This window comes from Elephas maximus, chromosome 7, assembly GCF_024166365.1.
Source record: "Elephas maximus indicus isolate mEleMax1 chromosome 7, mEleMax1 primary haplotype, whole genome shotgun sequence".
Classification (NCBI taxonomy): Eukaryota; Metazoa; Chordata; class Mammalia; order Proboscidea; family Elephantidae; genus Elephas; species Elephas maximus.
In genome coordinates, this window is record NC_064825.1 from 100,695,191 (window position 1) to 100,712,074 (window position 16,884).

General features: G+C 46.4%; 1 protein-coding gene across 2 annotated transcripts in view; it reads right to left on the bottom strand.

Moving 5' to 3' along the window:
* SYT13 (synaptotagmin 13) overlaps positions 1 to 16,884 on the bottom strand; it is a 70,675-nt gene that overhangs the window by 19,085 nt on the left and 34,706 nt on the right. For both annotated transcript variants that reach the window (XM_049890949.1, XM_049890948.1), the window contains exons 2-3: positions 4,158 to 4,383; positions 1,718 to 1,852 (exon numbers count right to left, since the gene is read on the bottom strand). In XM_049890949.1, the coding sequence (XP_049746906.1) occupies positions 1,718 to 1,829 (112 nt within the window). In that variant the 5' untranslated portion in view covers positions 1,830 to 1,852; positions 4,158 to 4,383. The remainder of the gene's footprint in view (positions 1 to 1,717; positions 1,853 to 4,157; positions 4,384 to 16,884) is intronic.

The following is a 16,884-nucleotide window of genomic DNA, read 5'->3' on the forward strand; positions in this document are numbered from 1 at the left end:
ATTCTGAGATTGCCCCAAACTGCTGACGATTTTTATCTCTGATGTGTTGAAACCCATGTGAAATTGTTCACTACGGATGATTTTGGAAGCACAGTAAGCCTTGTGCTTACCTTGCCTATTGGATAATCCACCCCTGATTTTGAACCTTGGCATTTTTAACCGTTTGCAATGTGGATTTATCCAGACATTTGCCCCTGTGGGGCTTTCATGACTGGCTCCTCAGTGATAATTTGGGATGTGGCAACTGATGCTCCCCAGGAAAAGAAGATGAAGAACTGAGGCCGTGTGTCGTAATAGAAAGGACTCCCTGCTGAGCTGCAAAGGAACTGGCTTTAGTCCCGGCCCTTGCACCCATAAATTGGAGTGTTCTCAGACAAACCACCTGATGCTACTAGACCTCAGTTTCCTAACCTGTAAAATGGGGCCATTATAAAGACCAAATGTGGTAAAGTGTATGAAAGCACTAATAATCTTAAGAGAAAATAAAATGGAAAACTAACCTCTCAAGAAAATAGAATTAAAAGCAAGAATCCAATTCATCCTGCCCCAGCTTACAGCTTCCAGGAGCTATAGAGTAACTCATTGTTATCCCTGATTCCTTGCAAAGCCTTAGCTTTGTTTGCTGATGGTAAGGAGATTTTTCAGGGCAGGGAGATCAGGAACAGCCTGAGCCCCTCAGAGAGACCACCTGGTTCTTGAATCCAGGGAGACACAAGGAGTAGAAACCTTCCTGACTACTCAAAACACTCTCCACGTCCAGCACGAAGCCCTGTCCAGTGTTGAAGATACCTGTGGCAGACACAGGTAGCTGTTCACCAAAAAACTATTTCCTCTGTTCCCTGGGCACACAGCTAGTCCACATTTGCCAGCCTCCTTTGCAGGTAGGTGTGGCCACGTGACTGAGTTACAACCAATGGGATGTGAGTAGAAGTTATGTATTCCACTGCCATGTTAAGGTTAAGAAACGGTTATGCCCTCTCCTTGTTCTCTTTCTCCTTCTACCTGCTAGATGAAGATGGCAAGGAGGCCTGATGGGATGAAGGAGCCAAAAGACCTAAGGAGTCTGGTCTCTGAATTACCATTTGGTGGAAAGATGGCCACCAAGCAGGAATACCCACTTTGGACTGTTACGTCAAAGAGAGAAAACAAATCTATGTGTCTGAACATCACATGTTTAAAGGAAAAAAAAAATCACATGTTTAAGGGTGTGCTTATTACAGAGTGCTAACACAGAACCCAGTGCTCTGTCCACCCGTCTGTCATTTTGTTGTATTGTGGTGGCTTGCGTGTTGCCATGACGCTGGAAGCTATGCCATTGGTATTTTAAACACTAGCAGCATCGCCCACGGTGAACAAGTTTCAACAGAGTTTCCAGACTCAGACAGACTAGGAAGAAAGGTCTGGTGATCTATTTCTGAAAATTAGCTAACGAAAACTCTGTGGATCACAACAGAATATTGCCCAATATAGTGCTAGAAAATGAGCCCCAGACGTTGAAAGGCAACAATGGTTCAAGTACGGTGATGATCAAAAGGATGGCATGGGACTAGGCAGCTTTTTGCTCTGTTGTACATGGAGTTGTCACTAGTCAGACCCAACTCAACAGCAACTAACAACAACAACAATAAGCTCCAGCTAGCTACAGGTGCTACTGTCACCCATACTCCCTGGGGAGATGGACACACACAAGCCCCTGAAAGTCAAGTAAGAGCAATACCTTCCAGGTGAGTCACAAACAATTCAGCCTTCTGCTGGTCATAGTCCAGGCAGTAGTGGAGTTTGGGGGCCTGGTTCCAACTGGCAGCCTTCTCTGGGTTCCAGGTCTCCATGACGCAGACATCCTCCACCACACCTGTTAAGAGGCAAAGTGGTCATTACCACCTACAACGGGGTCCTATTTTCCCTGATCACAACTTTCCAATCTCTGCCACCTATGCCACAAATCCAAACCCAGAGCTTCCTATCTGGGTGTAAAGCCATGGTGGACACACCAGGGCAATCCCTGTGGTCCTGGTCATTACATATCTTGGAACCATCATAGCCCAGTGGTTAAGACATGGTATTTGGTGTCAGACGTGAACTGCCACATCACAGCTATGTGACCTTGGACAAGTTACTTGACTTCTTTGAACCTCATCTATACAATGAGGATAATAGTGATTCCTCCTTCCTAGAGTCACTGTGAGAACTGAATGCAATAAAGTGGGGAAAGTACTTAGCCCAGGGCCTGGGCCATGGTGAGCTTTCAGTAAGGGAAACCGTGATGGTTAACTGTGTGTGTCAACTTGACTAGACCATGGTTCCCAGTAGTTTGGCCAAACACTAGTCTAGTTGCTGTCATGGAGTAGTTGCATGTGATTAGATCAGTTGGTTTTGAGTAGAGCAGATGCTGTTGTTGTTAGTGTTAGGTGCTGTCGAGTTGGTTCTGACTCACAGCGACCTTATGTATAGCACAACGAGACACTGTCTGGTCCTGCACCATCCTCACAATTGTTGCTGTGTTTGAGCCCATTGTTGCAGCCACGGCATCAATCCATCTCATTGAGGATCTTCCTCTTTTTGTCTGACCCTCTACTTTACCAACCATGATATCCTTTTCCAGGGACTGGTTCTTCCTGATAACATGTCCAAAGAACAGGAGATGAAATCTTGCCATCCTCACTTTCAGGGACAATTTTGACTGCACTTCGTCCAAGACAGATTTGTTCATTCTTTTGGCAGTCAATGGTATATTCATATTCTTCACCAAAAAAACTTCACCAACACCATATAATTCAAAGGCATTCAATCCTTCTTAGCTCTTCCTTAGTTATTGTCCAGCTTTCACATGCATATGATGTGATTGAAAATACCATGGCTTGGGTAAGGCACACCTTAGTCCTCAAAGTGACATCTATGCTTCTTAACACTTTAAAGAGATCTTTTGCAGCAGATTTACCCAATGAAATATGTTGATTTCTTGACTGCTGCTTCCATGGGCATTGACTGTGGATCCAAGTAAAATGAAATCCTTGACAACTTCAATCTTTTCTCCATTTACCATGATGTTGCTTACGGGTCCAGCTGTGAGGATTTTTGTTTTCTTTACGTTGAGGTGTAATCCAGACTGAAGGCTGTGGTCTTTGAATTTCATCAGTACGTACTTCAAGTCCTCTTCACTTTCAGCAAGCAAGGTTGTGTCATCTGCATAACACAGGTTGTTAATGAGTCTTCCTCCAATCCTGATGCTGCATTCTCTTTCATATAGGGCAGATTCCCTTCCATAATATAATGTAACATAATTACCTTACGTCCGATGTAATGTAATGTAATCATCTTTTATAATATAAGGTCATGGGTAGTGGAATTGACTTTAGTGCTTGTTCAAAAGTGACTGTCTTAGTTATCTAGTGCTGCTATAACAGAAATACCACAAGTGGATGGCTTAAACAAACAGATTTATTCTCTCACAGTCTAGTAGGCTAAAAGTCCAAATTCATGGCATCAGCTCTAGGGGAAGGCTTTCTCTCTCTGCTGCCTCTGTGGTAAGATCCTTGTCATTGATCTTCTCTGGTCGAGGAGTTTCTCAGCGCAGGGACGCTGTGTCCAAAGGACATGTTATTCTCCTGGCTCTTGTTTCTTGGTGGCATGAGGTCTCCCTGTTTCTCTGCTCGCTTCTCTCTTCTATATCTCAAAAGAGATTGATTTAAGCCACAACCTAATCTTGTAGATTGAGTCCTGCCTCATTAACCTAACTGCTGTTAATCCCACCTCATTAACATCATAGAGACAGGATTTACAACATATAGAAAAATCACATCAAATGACAAAAACAGTAGACAGTCACACAATACTGGGAATCATGGCCCAGCCAAGATGACAGAGATTTTGGGGAACACAACTCAGTCCATGACAGGGACTCCTGTGATTTCCAAAACATCACTTAGACAACCAAAACAGTGCCAGCATTAGAAGGTGCTTACTGGCACCCAGAGCCCTCAGCTCTCAGATGGTCTCAGCCTTCAAAATCAAAACCAATCCCTGCCTACCTATGATCTCGTGTCAGGGAAGGGTTGGTCAGTTCAGGTCAGCATCAGCCAAGTCAGCTCTGCTACTGTCCACCCCTGGAAGAGACCAAGGAGCCTGCATGGAAGAACGAGGTTGCAGGAGACCCGTACCATTCTGAGGGAGGATGAACAGCTCCTCTGTGACCTGCCTCTTGAGGCGACTGTCATTTGGGGCCTGGGGGCTGGCCAGCGCAGGAGGCTCCTCCGTGGTCCTCAGCGTGTAGTCTGCATAGTTGATGACCTCCGGGGCCGTCACAGCTGGCTTGGGTCCATAGATGTCTGGGAACTTGAGTAGGGCTCGAGGCTGGACAGGCTCTGTGGATTTTTTAATGTTGAACTGCAAACACAAATCATTCTAATTAGTTCACAAGAGGACCTCCTGCCTGTGTTCCACCCACAGAAGGGAGAAGTGATGGCCTGGCCTTTCATGGGAGGCAAGTGGAGGGGTGTGGTATCATTCTGCTGGGACAAGCACAACCTGGGAAGGTAAAATGTTATCTCCAAGCCCACCAGCATCTCTACCATCAGAGTCACGCCAGGGCCCACCAAGTTGTAGGCTCCATTCATCCATTCCTTCTTTTGTCCATACTTTCCTCCATTCGTTCCTTCATCCTTCCATCCTTTCATCTATCCATCCATTCCTCCACCCATTCCTTTCTCCACTTGTACCCTTCCTCCACCCATCCCTCCTCCATCCACCCATCCCTTCTCCATCCACCCCTTCCTCTCCCCATCCCTTCCTCCACCCATCCTTCCTCCACCCATCCCTTCCTCTCCCCATTCCTTCCTCCATCCATCCCTTCTGCACCCATCTCTTGCTCCACCCATCCCTTTCTCTCCCCCATCCCTTCCTCCACAGGGCTTAGTCCCTGTCCTGGAGAAGCCAACTTAGAATGGAAGAGTTGTATTCCATACTAGGAAAAAAGGTTTTCTCTTCTCCCAGACAGGAAGCATGTAGCCCTGTCTTGTGACTGAAAGATGAACCAGTCTTAGGGGAAAGCCAATGTAGTGGACAGGAGAGTAGAGAGACAGGACTCTGTGTCCCTGGTGATAATGTTGTTAAGTCACTGAATCGAACAACCCTGAATATGACCTACCCCTGCACTTCAAGTTCATGAGCAATATTGTTCTTATTGGTTAAGCCAGTTTGAATTGGAGTTTTTGTTACCTGCAGCCAAGAGCATCTCAGACTGATGCACTACGTTCTTAGCAAGCATCATACGAGATGACGACCCTCATGTAGAGAAACTCTGCCTAGGGTAGGGCACCATCCCTTCCTGGACCTCTCTGCCTCCAACCAAGGGCATCCGCATGTATTTATTTGTTCTTTATTCTTACTCTCCCTCACTGAGGTCCTGTGTGGCAGGTGGCTGCCTATAGTGGACACTGATTTATAGTCTTTGACCAGGTGGAGAGTGGAGTCCGATAACTGCAACATGAGCCTCTTCAGGTAGTGAAAGCAGCAGCTGATTACCTATCTCGTTCTCTTGGACAAGCTCATTTACTGCATTTCAAAACCCTGGTTCCACCACATCTTTCAAATGCATTATGTTTGCACTGAAATTGCTTAAACTTCAGTGCCCAAGAAGCAGAAAAGAGGTCTGGGAGCTGAGGGAGGGGGTCCAGGAGAGGATTATAGGTGAAGTGCAAGAATGCCAGGGAGGAGCAGGGCAGCCAGGGGAACAGACCCTACAGAAAGACCTGTGCTCAAGCCTCATGCCATGCATGGGGTGGGGGTAGGGAGGATTTAAAGTCAGGGATTCTCTGACTAAATGGCCATTGAGCCCCGGGAAAAGGACCTGGGGAACAAAGATGCAGGATGAATAAGGGAAAGTTTCCACTGGGGGCAGGTTATCAACATTAGGGAATGCCTACCTGTGCTCCTACCACCCGTCTGTCAGTTTGTCATTCTGTGGTGGCTTGCATGTTGCTGTGATGCTGAAAGCTATGCCATTGGTATTTCAAACACCAGGAGGGTCACCCATAGTGGACAGGTTTCAGTTGAGCTCCCAGACTAAGACAGACTAGGAAGAAAGGCCTGATGATTTACTTCTGAAAATTAGCCAGTGAAAACTTTATGGATCATAACAGAATATTGTCTGACTCACTTGCTTTGGACACGTCATCAGGAGGGATCAACTCCTGGAGAAGGACACCATGTCTGGGAAGGTAGAGGGCCAGCGAGAGTGAGGGAGACCACTGGTGAGAGGGACTGGCACAATGGCTGTCACAGTGGGCTCAAACATGCCAGTGATTTTGAGGATAACTGGACAGGACCAGGCAAAGTTTCATTCTGTTGTACATAAGGTTGCGAGGAGTCCAAGCCAACTCGACGGCAGCTAACAACTAACCTGAGCTCATCAACACGTCTAGCTGGATGGGAGAAATGCATCCCCAGGTGGTGTATCGAACCCTTCTTCTGTGCCTCCCTGGGTTTTCCTAGCCTCTCCTGTCCCCAGGTCTTTGGCCACTTGCTCCTCCCCACTGCCGTGACCACCTCCGTGTGGACTCTGACCTGCTCACGTGGGCACAGCCTGCCCATGCCCTGCCTCCTGCCCTGGGGCTGCTCTGCAGTCCTCAGGTATGAGACACCAGGGACACTCTGTGTCCCCCCCACGAGCAACCCAGATGTGCAAAGAAGTTAACACTCCATGGGGTGAGCCTGGAAATGAGAGGATGAATTAATTCTTCCCCCTTCTCACCACCCCTCTCAACAGTGTCTTTGATCACCTTTTGGAAGATGATACTTTGAGATCCCACCCTCAGTCATGCTTGACACCAGGTGATGCCCAGCTCAGTACTGGGCCCTGGGCTTGCTCCCCTCCCTCCTCCCTACCTCACCCCTGCTCTCCTCTCCTTGTCCCTGGAATGGGCTTCCTGATAAAGAGCAGCTCAGAAGCCTCAGGCTCTGCTTTCCAGCACCTCAGGCTAAGACAGATGGCATGACGGTGTTGGGGGTGGGGTGGTGGGTGGAGCTAGCCTTTCATGTAATGAACAAATATTGATTGAGTCCTACTGCAGGCCAGGTCCCATGCTAAGTGTCAGGAATACAGAATGTGAGAAAGACAGATGTTGTCCTCTCCTTCCGGGGCTGGTGTTGGAAAAACAGAAATTAATTATGCAATTAGTGATCTGTAAACAAATGTTTAACCTTACCAGAGATGCTAGGCGACCTCTTTGGTGACAGGATTAATTTTTCACCTGAAGGCCGTTTCTTAGTTTGAGTTCTCACTCTGGGGTATCCCTCTTGGAACAGCATCACAGCACCCAGGAAGTTACGGGTGCAGCGAGCAGACCCAGGTGGGGAAGGGAACAGATGGCTTTGCCCCATGTGTTGTCGTTAGTTGCTGTCGAGTCGGCTCCGACTCATGGTGGCCTCATGTAGAAGAGAAGGAAATGTTACCCTGTTTGTTGGAGTCCACCGTTGCGACTATCGTGTAGTGCCTTCCAACATAAGCTCTCATCTTCCAGCACTATATCAGACAACATTCTGTTGTAATCCATAAGGTTTTCATCAGCTAATTTTCAGAAGTAGATGGCCAGCCCTTTCTTCCTAGTCTTAGTCTGGAAGTTCTGTGGAAACCTGTCCACCATGGGTGACTGTGCTTGATTTGAAATACTGGTGGCATCGTTTCCAGCATCATGGCAACATGTAAGCTACCACAGCACAATAAACTGACAAATGGGTGGTGGCTGCCCCTTACACATCAACTTAAAAAAAAAGAGAGGGAAGAGAGGAGGGGTTAACCATAAAGTATTTGGATGATGCCAAATATGGACCACCACTGCTGGGGTCTGCAGCACAGCTAAGTCCCCCTCAGAGGGGGAGCAGCCAAGGGAAAAGGGTCTTCAAGATTCTGAAGACGCCCTGAGCTATAGTACTGGTGATTAGGCGTAATCACACGTGCACGTTGCTGTATGCAGTCAAGCTGATTCTGACTCACAGTGATACCATGTGACAGAGTTGAAGTGCTCCATAGGGTTTTCTTGGCTGCAATCTTCACAGCAGCAAATCACCTGGTCTTTCTCCCACGGAGCTGCTGGGTGGGTTCAAACCGCCCACCTTTTGGTTAGCCGCTGGACACTTAGCTGCTTGCGCCAGCAGGTCTCCTTACATAAACGTCTGAATTATAGCCTGGTGGGCAGGTGATCAAGCTCTAAAACCAGACTGCTGGGTTCAAGTCCAGGCTCTGCCAATTGCTTGCTGTGTGACCTTGAGTCCGATTAAGATTAATTAACCTCTCTGAAGTTCTAGGACAGGCAAAACGAATCATTGGTGATAGAGGCCAGAACAGTGGTTGCTTCTGGGAGGACTGACGAGGAAGAGGCATGAGGGAGATCTCTGTGGGTAATGAAAATGTTCACAATGGGGGTGTGGGCTACAGTCTAGGGCATAATATTTGTCAAAACCGATCCAGCTATAAATTTAGGAGTGTGCGTGTCGCTGTATACAAACTATATCTCAATAAAAATTATAAAAATAGATACACATATAAAAAGAAAAAAAATTTTTTTTTTTATATATATCTTTAAAGTGTTAAAAAGCAAGGATGTCACTTTGAGGACTCAGGTGCACCTGACCCAAGCCTTGGTATTTTCAATTGCCTCATATGCACGTGGAAGCTGGACAATGAATAAGGAAGATTGAAGAATTGATGCCTTTGAATTATGGTGTTGGCAAAGAATATTGAATATACCATGGATGGCCAGAAGAGCAAACAAATCTGTCTTGGAAGGAGTACAACCAGAATGCTCCTTAGAAGCAAGGATGGTGAGACTTTGGCTCACATACCTTGGACATATTATCAGGAGGGATCACTCCCTGGAGAAAGACATCACGTTTGGTAAAGCAGAGGGTCAGTGAAAAGAGGAAGACCCTCAAAGAGATGGATTGACAGAGTGGCTGCAACAACGGGCTCAAGAACAGCAACGATGATGAGGATGGCACAGGACCAGGCAGTGTTTCGTTGTGTTGGACACAGGATCGCTATGAGTCGGAATTGACTCCAGGCCATCTCACAACAGCAACACACATACGTATGTATGCATCCACACGTACACACACATCCATCCAATCTGCTCAGACTTCCTTGGTTGGGTGTAAGAATCTGAAACTATTTCAGCCAGTTTCTGCTCTGATTCCCATATACAGCTAGCCCAGAACCTGTTTATGGACCTGTATGTAGCATCCACGGGTCTCTGGGCCAATGTTTCCCAAACCTTCCTTCCAAAGCAGCTCCAGCACGGAAACGTAATATGTACCTCAGGGAACTGGAAGTAGTCTGGAATCGTTGGCAATCTGTCTTGAAATCTCCAGCTCTACCTTAAAAAATTCATGTAAATTTTTGCATTTGACTCCATGTGATTGTTTTTACATTAAAATGTTTTAAATTACACACACACGATTTGTCTCTCACTTTTTGTCTGGACAACAGGCATTAAGTCCTTTAGGTCAAGTCCATTCATGGAGATAAACAGTCATTTTGCCTCCAGGGAAGGACCAGCTCATAGAGGCTGAGTCTGAGAGTGGGAACAGCCCCGGGGTTGACCAGGCCCATTGTTCTTGGAATTTATCAAAGTTGTCCTTCCAACTCTACAGAGAACTCTCCTGGAGGGCATTTGGGGTACAACAGTAGAAGTTCTTAACCAACCCAAAGGATTAATCGCCTCCACCCATTCCCTCTATAGATCATCCTCACAGACCTCCACAACTGGTTGAAATCTCATGACCAGCAAGTCACTATTAGCAGCCTTGCGTTGGTCAAGGAAGGTCAACTGCCATGTAACAAACAACCCCCAAACCTTAGTGCTGAACACTGTAAGACTTGATTTCTCACAGGGTTGGCTGGCTTTTTTCCAAACTCAGAGTTCCAGACACTTACATCTTGTGGTTCCACCCACTTGTGGCTTCAAGGTCTCCCTGGCTTTATTCAGCTAACTAGTAGAAAAGGAGAAGGTGACATGGACCCACCAGATACCTAACCCCTCTGACCCAGAAACAACACAATGATTTCTATTCACATTCCTTTGGCAAAAGTGGTCACATGGTCCTGCCCAGATGCCGGGTGAGCTGGGAATGGTACGTCCTGGCCAGGGGGCCGCTTCTCAGCCACTCTGCACCGTGGGAGGAGAGCAGAACCCTCTGGTGGATGGCCAGCCACTCAGCCACACCCCCATCCTTGGGCTCCCATCATTTGAATTGTATCATTTCAGAGTCAGCGGCTTTGTTCACCCGAAGTGTTTACAACAGTTTGACTTACTATTGTACTTCATTAAATATGAAAATCAATGAATTATGCATATGAAAGTTTCTATGGCAACTAAGACTAGATAAAGTAGGTTAATAAAACAATTATGTCAACTTACATGAGACTGGTAAAAGAATCTTAAATATCTAGGATTCTGCATTGAGATTATTTCAAGGGTATTTAAGTTCTCTTTAAATAACTCAAAATGGGAAATCACCACACAATGCAGGAAAAGCTACATGGAGGCGCTAGTGATGGGACCCCAACTCTATAGCTTGGCAGCACTGGAGTCTTACAGTAAGCTCCAGTTGAAGTCGAAATAAAAATGTTCAGGATATATATTACTGTTTATGATTCCCATCATTTTCAGGCTTTTTATTTAGCCTAATAGATTTTTTTTTAATAGTCATTACACCCAGATAGTGCCTTCTCTACCCTTATTTAATAAATGTTGCCTGTAACTGTGCTCTGCACTGTTCAAATATTAACTCATTTAATTCCTATTAATAACCCTTGTGGTGGTGTTGTGTACCATCGAGTCAATTCCAACTCACAGCGATCCTACAGGACAGAGTAGAACCTCCCCATAGGGTTTTCTAGGCTGTAATCTTTACAGGAGCAGATGGCCAGGTCTTTTCCTCAGGGGAGCTGCAGGTGGATTCGAACCACTGACCTTTTGGTTAGCAGCAGAGTGATTAACCATTGCATCACCAGGGCTCTTTATAATAACCCTACAAGTTATTAATAACCCTAATAAGTATTATTATCAATCCCATTTTACAGATGCAAATGCTGAGGCCACAGAGAGGTTCAGTCCGTTGCCCAAAGTGAGTGGCTGGCTAGTGAGTGGTGGAGCTGCAAATCAAATCCAGGCTAACTCACTCCGGAGTCTTACCTGGAGCCACTCTGCCACATGCCTTCCAACCATTGTATCCATCATTTCTAGTGATACGTCATCGCCTGCCTCACCAATGTTTCTGTGCTACCTATAGATAGGCACCCCGGGCTGCTGCCTGGCTCACTGCCCCTTACTCTGGCCCTGCACACGCTTAGGCAGGGGACACAGGGTTGTAAGCACTGGTTTTCACACTTTGGTGTGTATCTGTGTCACCTGGGGATATGCAGAATGCAGATTTCTTGGCCCACCCCAGAGGCTTGACTCAGCTGGTCTGAGGTGGAGCCTGGGAAATTCTCATGTCTAAGGAACTCCCCAGGTGGTTAAGCAATCTGCTCCTAACTCAAAGTTTGGAGGTGCGAACTCACCTATCAGCTCTGCAGGAGAAAGACCCGGTGATCAGCTCCCGTAAAGATTTCAGCCTCGAAAACACTATGGGGCAGTTTTACTCTGTCACACAGGGTCGCTATGAGCGGGAATGAACTTGAATGGCACCTAATAACAACAAAGAGTTTCCCAGGTGCCACTGATGTGTGTGGTCCCTGCGCCTCACTTGGGGATGCTGTGGTTTGGGGGAGGCCCCCGACATCCAAGTAGGGTTGATGTAGAAATGTCCTCTTGTGTGGTGAGCTGCTGACAGGTACAAAGTCCCCTTTTCTCAGCCAAGTCCTCTCAGCGCCCCAGCACTCAACATTTATCTGTCTGGTAGATCTTGAGCTCCCAGGGAGCTGTTAGTACCAGGATCCTTGACTTAGCTGCTTGTAGGAGAATCCACAGGGTTAGGTTCTTGAGAAGTGATGTATTTCAAGCTGCAAAGTTGAAATTCACTTTGAAGAAGTAGCTTGTCTTGTGGTCCAGGTGCCATACCCTGTTTCCATGGCAACTCTGCCCCCCCACCATCCTTTGTTATCTCTTCTGACACTTCCTCTTCTGTTGATTGCAAGTCTGTGCCCTAAGCCCTTCTCAAAGCCCCTTCCCTTGGAACTCACTTATTCCTAGTCTCTTTCCCCTCCACGTTGTTTTCGGGTACCATCGAGTCAATTCCAACTCATAGCAACCCCCTGTGACAGAGTAGAACTGCTCCATAGGGTTTCCTAGGCTGTAATCTTTAGCGGAGCAGATCACCAGGTCTTTTCTTCCACAGAGCCACTGGCGGGTTTGAACCTGGCCAACCTTTCGATTAGTAGCCCAGTGCTTAAACGTTGCACCACCAGGGCTCCTTCCCCCTTTATGGTTATTTTAGAATCTAAAAAGGCTAGTTTGTGGTTAACCCACCACACTCCCTGGCCCTTAGCTGCTTATCTAATGCAACAGACCAGGAGATTTGCTGGTGAGTAAGCCTTGCTGTCAGCTGGGTAAAAGCACCTATCTCAACCCAGCAAGAATGAGACACGACTGAGAATAACACCCAGCCCTGAAGGAAACCTTTTCCCTGGCTGTTAGTCATCCATTCATTCAATCATTTGGCATTTGTTAAACCTCCAGATACTGGTAACCCTTTCAAGACCCAATTATGTTCTCCTTTGAATTTTTGTTGATACTATGTGTTTTCACTAACGAAGGCATTCTGATTAAAGGACCAATTGAGAATTTTTGTTATGAGTGATGGATTTTGATACCCATTATCTCGGGAGGACCTGTCCCAGCAGATCCTGTATGATGTAAGTCTTGTTGATATGAGTCAGTGATAAAATCTGTTTATTTTTAAAATTTTATTTCTTGAAAATTGGCAAAACATGAGGCAAAACATGAGGGCGCCTGGCAATGACTGCGCATACATTTTATTCTAATCTCCTTCTTCTTAGCCTTTTTTTTTTTTCATGAAACTTTTTAAAACACGGTGCAACGCATCCTTCCTTACTGCCAAACCAGTATTTACAGCAAAACAAATAAAGCCAAGGGATTTTTTTTTTTTTAAATCTCAGGAAAATCACCACTACAATGCGTTCTTCATTACTGCAAAAGTAGTACCCACGGGCCAAATAAATAACGCTAAAGGAATTTGAATCTCAGGGAAATTACCACTACTATGTATTCTTCATTATAACAAAAGCAGTACAAACAGTGCAGCCTTTTCGGTGAAAAGGTAGGAGAGGTTGCTGTGACCTTTTAAAATATCACAGCTTTGAAACAATGCTTATGATGAGTGCTGATGAGGTCGCAATGTAGTCTTGACATTGTCTTTGCTCAAGTCACACGTGAAACACATTTTCCGCACAATGTCTAGCCCAGAATCAGAACCCAGAGCACCGACCAAGCTGATGCCCAAACATCCAGGTGGTTCATTAAAACAACCAAACACCTGGGGACGTGCTGGGGGAGGAGCAGGTCATCAATCTAATCATGTGGCACCTGCCAGCAAATCAAAAACATTGGCTAAGCGTTCACGGTTGATATTCAGAGACGTAGCCCCAGGACACTACGTAGTGTGGTGGAGTGGTTAGCAGCACTGGCTTTGGCGTGGACTTGGGTTCAAAGCCCAGCACTGTTCCCTATTAGCTATGTGACCCCTTGGACGAGTTTCAAACTTTCTGAGCCTCAACTTCCTCCTCTGTAGAATAGAGTTATTGTTGTGGTTAGCTGCTGTGGAATGAGCCCCCAGGTCATGGTGACCCGTGCACAATGGAATGACGTGCTCTGTCCTGTGCCATCCCCACGATTGGTTTTGGACAGACTGTAGTCATCCATAGGGTTTGCACAATGTCCAGCCCAGATTCAGAACCGAGTCCGGAGTCCCCGGATGGTGCAAATGGTTAATGTGCTCGGCTACTAGCCAAGAGGCGCCTCGGAAGAAATGCCCAGTGATCTACTTGTGAAAAAATCAGCTATTGAAAATCCTATGGAGCACGGTTCTACTCTGGCACCCAAGGAGTCCCTGTCAGCTGGAATCAATCCTAGGACACCTGGAAAAAAAAAAGATGGAGACCACTAAAAAATGGGCAGGGTGTATAGCAGTAAACTAAGCTTTGCCCAGGAATGGGGCAGGGTGGTGCAGGGCAGGGTGGGAGAAGGGAGAAGTGTGGGAAAATCCAGAGAAGCAGCTGTTGGCTGGGCATCCCTGCAGGATGAGCAGTGTTTGACAGGTGGAGAAGTGGGAGAAGGACATTCCGGGCCACAGGAATGGCCTGAAAGTTTCTGACATGCTCAGAGAACAAAGAGTTTGCTGGTCCGACTAAAGCTAAAGTGCAGGAAGGTGAGATGGGATGGGGAACGTTGTCATAATCCCAACATTTCCTCCATGGGCAGCTCTGGAAGAAACACAATTAGAAAGCTCCGGGGGTCTGGAAACCACAAAATGACAAGATCCCACCAAGACACTTACTTCTTGTATGTAGTTCCTAAGGAGTCCTGATGGCACAATGGTTAAGAGTTTGGCTGTTAACCGGAAGGCTGGTGGTTCAAATTTACCAGTGGCTTTTGGTGTTGTAGTGGTTAAGTGCTACGGCTGCTAACCAAAAGGTCGGCAGTTCAAAATCCACCAGGCACTCCTTGCAAACTCTGTGGGGCAGTTCTACCCTGTCCTATAGGGTCCCTATGAATCAGAATCAACTTGAGGGCAATAGATTTTTTTTTTTTTTTCGGGAGAAAGACCTGGCAATTCGCTTTTAAGAGGATTACAGCCAAGAAAGCCCTATAGAGCAGTTCTGCTCTGTCACATGGGGTTGCTATAAGCTGAAAACGACTCTAGGACACCTAACAACAGAAAGTCCCTGCCCTGATTCCATCAGTCCCATGATAATGCCCAATGGGCAATATGGTTGCCATCTCTTTAACCCCTCTGTGCCAGACATTCTGCTAAGTGCTGCACAAACTTTATCCTATTCAATCCTCATAGAACCTTAGACATAAGTAACTAATATAATCTCTATTCTATACGTTAATACTAATAAATAAAAATAATAACCTAATAACTTTCTCTGAAGATATTGTGGTTCATTGGTGGCATTCTCACCTTCCATGCAGGAGACCGGGGTTCGATTCTCAGCAATACACCTCACGTGCAGCCACCACCCATCTGTCAGGGGTGCTTCTGGTGTTGCTATGATGTTAAACAGATTTCAGTAGAGCTTCCAGACAAAGGCTAACCAGGGAGAAAGGTCTGGTGATCCACTTCAGAATATCAGCCAACGCAAACCCTATGGATGACAACGGTCTGATCTGAAACCAGTCATGGGGATGGCACAGGACAGAGCAGCATGTCATTGCATTGTGCACAGGTCACCATGACCTGGGGGCTCATTCCACAGCAGCTAACCACAACAATAACTCTATTCTACAGAGGAGGAAGTTGAGGCTCAGAAAGTTTGAAACTTGTCCAAGGGGTCACATAGCTAATAGGGAACAGTGCTGGGCTTTGAACCCAAGTCCACGCCAAAGCCAGTGCTGCTAACCACTACACCACACTACGTAGTGTCCTGGGGGTATGTCTCTGAATATCAACTGTGAACGCTTAGCCAATGTTTTTGATTTGCTGGCAGGTGCCACATGGTTAGATTGGTGATCCCTCCTCCCCCAGCATGTCCCCAGGTGTTTGGTTGTTTTAATGAACCACCTGGGTGTTTGGGCATCAGCTTGGTCACTGCTCTCGGTTCTGATTCTGGGCTAGACATGGTGCAGAAAATGTGTTTCACGTGTGACTTGAGCAAAGACAATGTCAAGACTACGTTGCAACCTCATCAGCACTCATCACAAGCATTGTTTCAAAGCTGGGATATTTTAAAAGGTCACAGCAACCTCTCCTAACACTTCAGGGGGAAGGCTCAGCTGGTTGGTAATGTGGGGCTCAAACACAGCCTCCGCCCCATGCTTATTGTCCTGTCTCCTGCCACTAGAGCAGGGCTGTTGGCAATGTGCGTCATCTCAGAGTAAAGTCTCTCAGCCAGCCTTCAATAAACATTATTTTTAGAGTCGTTTTAGGTTTACAAAAAAAATCATGCAGAAAGTACAGAGTTCCCAGGTACTCGCTCTCCCCCAGCCCACACTTTTCCTCCTATTATTAACATCTTGCATTTGTGTGGTCAGGGACCCTGGTGGTGCAGTAGTTAAGTGCTTGGCTGCTAACAGAAAGGTTGGTGGTTTGAACTCATCAGCCACCCTGCAGGAAAAAGATGTGACAGTCTGCTTCCATAAAGGTTTACAGCCTTGGAAACCCCATGGGGCAGTTCTATTGTGTGCTATAGAGTGCAATGAGTCGGGACTGACTGGAGGACACTGGGTTTGGTTTTGGCTTATTTGTGTGGTACGTTTGTTACAACTGATGAATCAATAAAAACCAAACCAAACCAAACCCAGGGCCGTCAAGTCGATTCTGACTCATAGTGACCCTATGGGACAGAGTAGAACTGCCCCATAGAGTTTCCAAGGAGCGCCTGGTGGATTCAAACTGCCCACCCTTTGGTTAGCAGCCGCAGCACTTAACCACTACGCCACCAGGGTTTCCGTTGACGCAGTAGTGATACATTATTATTAACTAAAGTCCAGAGTTGACTCTAGGGTTCACTCTCTGTGCTGTACAGGTCTATGGGTTTTGACAAATGCATAATGTCATGTGTCCACCATTACGATATCATACAGAATGGTTTCACTGCCCCCAAAATGCCCTGTGCTCCACTTATCCGTCCTGCCTCCCCTTCCTCTGGACCACTGACAACTACTGATCTTTTTACTTGTCTCTATCGATTTGTCTTTTCCAGAA